Raw genomic sequence first — 3,722 nt, 5'->3', positions numbered from 1 at the left:
GTTCAGGACAGGTAGAAAGGATGAATAGAACAATCAAGGAGACTTTAACAAAATTGTCGCTTGCAACTGGCACTAGAGACTGGGTCCTCCTACTCCCCCTAGCACTCTACCGCGCTCGTAATACCCCTGGACCACATGGGCTCACACCCTTTGAGATCCTGTATGGAGTACCTACTCCTATCATTAACTTTCTTGATCAAGATGTCTCAGATTTTGCTAACTCCCCTTCTCTCCAAGCTCATTTACAGGCCCTCCAACTAGTACAACGGGAGGTCTGGAAACCCCTTGCTCAAGCTTATAAAGACCAGAGGGACCATCCCACCATCCCCCATTCCTACCAGATCGGGGACACTGTTTGGGTCCGGCGTCACCAGGCCAAGAACCTTGAACCCCGCTGGAAGGGACCCTACATCGTTTTGCTTACCACTCCCACCGCACTCAAGGTAGACGGCATTGCAGCTTGGATACATGCTTCACATGTAAAGCCAGCCCGACCCACCGATTCAGCCACTGCATCAGAATGGACCGCACACCGCACTCAAAATCCTTTAAAGATAAGACTCTCTCGTACACCCTCCTGTTGATTGGTTGTCTGTTTACCCCCCATGTAGCAACTAACCCCCACAGGGTTTATAATATCACCTGGAAAATAGCCAATCTAGGGACCGGGGAAATAGCCAACCTCAGCACTTATATAGGGACTCTACATGATGGGTTCCCTCCTCTCTATGTCGACCTATGTGACTTAGTAGGGTCTGATTGGGATCCCTCTGACCAGGAACCATTCCCAGGGTACGGATGCCACCACCCTGGGGGAAGGATAGGAACAAGAAGCAAGGATTTTTATGTTTGCCCCGGCCATAAACCAACTCATGGCTGCGGGGGGCCGCAGGAAGGGTACTGTGCAAGATGGGGATGTGAAACCACAGGGGAGGCTTACTGGAAACCCTCTTCCTCTTGGGATTTCATCACTCTCAAACGGAGGGAGATCCCAGGGTACGCAGGGAAAGGACCATGGAGATGTGGGCAAAGAGCCTGCGGACCTTGTTATGATAGTGCCGGAGGGGGAGGTTTTCAAGGCGCCACCCCCGGAGGAAAATGCAACCCTCTCATCCTAAGGTTCACAGATGCTGGAAAAAGAACTACTTGGGATAGTCCTAAGGTCTGGGGACTCAGGCTGCACCGAGCAGGGAAAGATCCGGTGACTTTATTCTCCCTGTACAGACAAATTACTCCCCTAAGCCAACAATCAGTCGGGCCAAACATAGTAATAGCGGACCAGAGATCCCCAACCCATTTTCAAGTCCCTAAACCCCCTACCGTTCCTAAAGCTATCACTCCTACACCAGGTGCTGTCACCTTCTCCCCCACCCCAGATGCCCTAAACATCGAGATAACCAGAGACCCTCCAGGTACCAGAGATAGATTATTACAATTAATCCAAGGAGTTTACCAAGCCTTAAATTTTTCAGACCCCAACAAGACTCAGGAATGCTGGTTATGCCTAGTTTCCCGGCCCCCATATTATGAAGGCGTGGCAATACTGGGCAACTACTCCAACCAGACCTCAGCACCTACCAGTTGCGGAGCTGCTATGCAGCACAAGCTCACAATATCTGAGGTCTCAGGAAAGGGGCTATGCATAGGCAGGATTCCTTCCTCACATCAAGAATTATGTAACCAAGTAGAGCCATTATCTCAGGACAGCCGATACCTTGTTGCCCCTTATGGAACTTATTGGGCTTGCAGTACTGGGTTGACTCCCTGTGTCTCTACCACTGTTCTCAACACCACCATTGACTTTTGTATATTGATAGAACTTTGGCCCAAAGTCACATACCACCAACCTGAATATGTTTACAGCGTACTAGAGAAATCAACCCGATATAAGAGGGAGCCAATATCCTTTACCGTGGCCCTATTATTAGGAGGAATAACAATGGGGGGCATAGCAGCCGGCATAGGGACCGGAACCGTTGCCCTACAGGGAATTAATCATTTTAAGCTTCTACAACAAGCCATGCACACGGATATCCAGGTCCTAGAAGAGTCAGTCAGTGCACTCGAGAAATCCTTAACATCACTCTCTGAGGTGGTCCTGCAAAACAGACGGGGATTAGATTTATTATTTTTACAGGAAGGGGGGCTATGTGCTGCCCTCAAGGAAGAATGCTGCTTTTATGCAGATCATACAGGAATAGTTAGGGATAGCATGGCCAAACTTAGGGAGAGGCTAAAACAGAGGCAACAGCTATTTGAGTCTCAACAAGGATGGTTCGAGGGATGGTTCGCTAAATCCCCCTGGTTGACTACCCTTATATCCACGCTCATGGGACCTCTGGTTATTCTATTTTTGATCCTCATATTTGGTCCCTGCATTCTGAACAAACTGACTCAATTCATCAGAGAACGACTATCTGTTGTACAGGCCTTAGTCTTAACTCAACAATATCATCAGCTAAAGCAAATAGATCCAGAGTATCTAGAGACCTCTGAATGAAAGATTCCATTCAGTTACAAGAGAAATGGGGGAATGAAAGACCCCTGTCCCTTAGCCCTTTCTTTCTCAAGTTTGTCTCCTCTTCCTCCTGTCGGCGGCTTCCCCGATCCCCACCCCCGGTGGCCTTTCCCCGCCCGGCCCGAGAACAAGCACCGGGTGGGGCCGGCCCGAGAACAAGCACCGGGTGGGGCCGGCCCGAGAATGAGCACCAGGTGGGCCAGCCCGAGAACGAGCACCGGGTGGGCTGGCACGAGGGCGAGCACCAGGTGGGTCAGCACGAGAACAAACACCGAGTGAGCCGGCCTGGAGCTCTGCCCCTGAGCCCCCGCCCCGCCCGAAGAGAAACACTCCGTCCCAAGGTCTCCGCCCCCAAGGTCAGCCATCAGGAAAGGGGGGGGAATTGAGTCTGCTGTACCAGACACCAGACCTTGAGAATATGCTGATCTGGAATGGCTCTGTGTCTCATTTGAACCATCCAATGGAAATGATTCTGTATTTCGCCTCATTTGAAAGACTCTGTGTTTCACCTCATTTGAATAACTCTGTACTTTGCCTCATTTGAATAACCCTGTATAGCGCCTCATATACATTGACCAATGGGAATAGCTCTGTATAATGCCTCATTAGAATTATCCAATAGAATCCTTGCTCCTAGCTTGCGCCTTTTTTCCTATATAAGGACCCCTTTTCCCTTGGCTCGGCGCGCTTAGCCACACAGAAGCTAAGTCGCCCCAGGTACCTGCGTCTCCAATAAAGCCTCTTGTTTTTTGCATCCAGTTCGTGGCCTCGCTGATTCCTGGGTGTGTGGGTCTCCCTCTACGAAAGTATCCCTTCGGGGTCTTTCAGCCTTAAAATGTTCAATGGCAACATTAGCATCTGATGGTGATGCCTACGGCCATGCCCACTTGTAGACACCAAAGGCAGCCAGCAAGATGTCTTTGCAGAGCTAGAAAGAGTTTAGTAGGATCTACTTGTAAGATCCCAAGAGTTATCTGGAGAGGCCACAAAGATAAAAAGAAAAATGAGTTGAAGTAGAGATCACCACAGATCAGACAATGAATATATCCTCCAAACAGAAATGAGATAACAGGCTTCCCAAAGTGATTAATTTCCTATAATTAACAGAACTGTCTGTTCCTCATAAAGCTCTATAGTTCAGAGAACTCAGGTTTCATGTATATGGGCCTTGCTTTCGCTTAACAAAGAAAGCCCTGGGTTGAAA

General features: G+C 49.2%; 1 protein-coding gene across 1 annotated transcript; it reads left to right on the top strand.

Moving 5' to 3' along the window:
- The first annotated feature begins 377 nt into the window (after positions 1-377).
- Positions 378-2,536, top strand: LOC118239618 (MLV-related proviral Env polyprotein-like). The gene has a single exon (XM_035452179.1). The coding sequence runs from the start codon at positions 521-523 to the stop codon at positions 2,498-2,500; it is 1,980 nt and encodes a 659-aa protein (XP_035308070.1). The 5' UTR covers positions 378-520; the 3' UTR covers positions 2,501-2,536.
- The last annotated feature ends 1,186 nt before the right edge of the window (positions 2,537-3,722 follow it).

The sequence above is a fragment of the Cricetulus griseus genome (genome assembly GCF_003668045.3).
Source record: "Cricetulus griseus strain 17A/GY chromosome 1 unlocalized genomic scaffold, alternate assembly CriGri-PICRH-1.0 chr1_1, whole genome shotgun sequence".
In the NCBI taxonomy this organism is placed as follows: Eukaryota; Metazoa; Chordata; class Mammalia; order Rodentia; family Cricetidae; genus Cricetulus; species Cricetulus griseus.
This window is presented reverse-complemented; position numbering and strand designations above follow the sequence as displayed.

What these genes read in the sequence shown, in the direction of transcription:
- LOC118239618 (XM_035452179.1), top strand. Translation starts at nt 521, where the DNA reads ATGGACCGCACACCGCACTCAAAATCCTTTAAAGATAAGACTCTCTCG.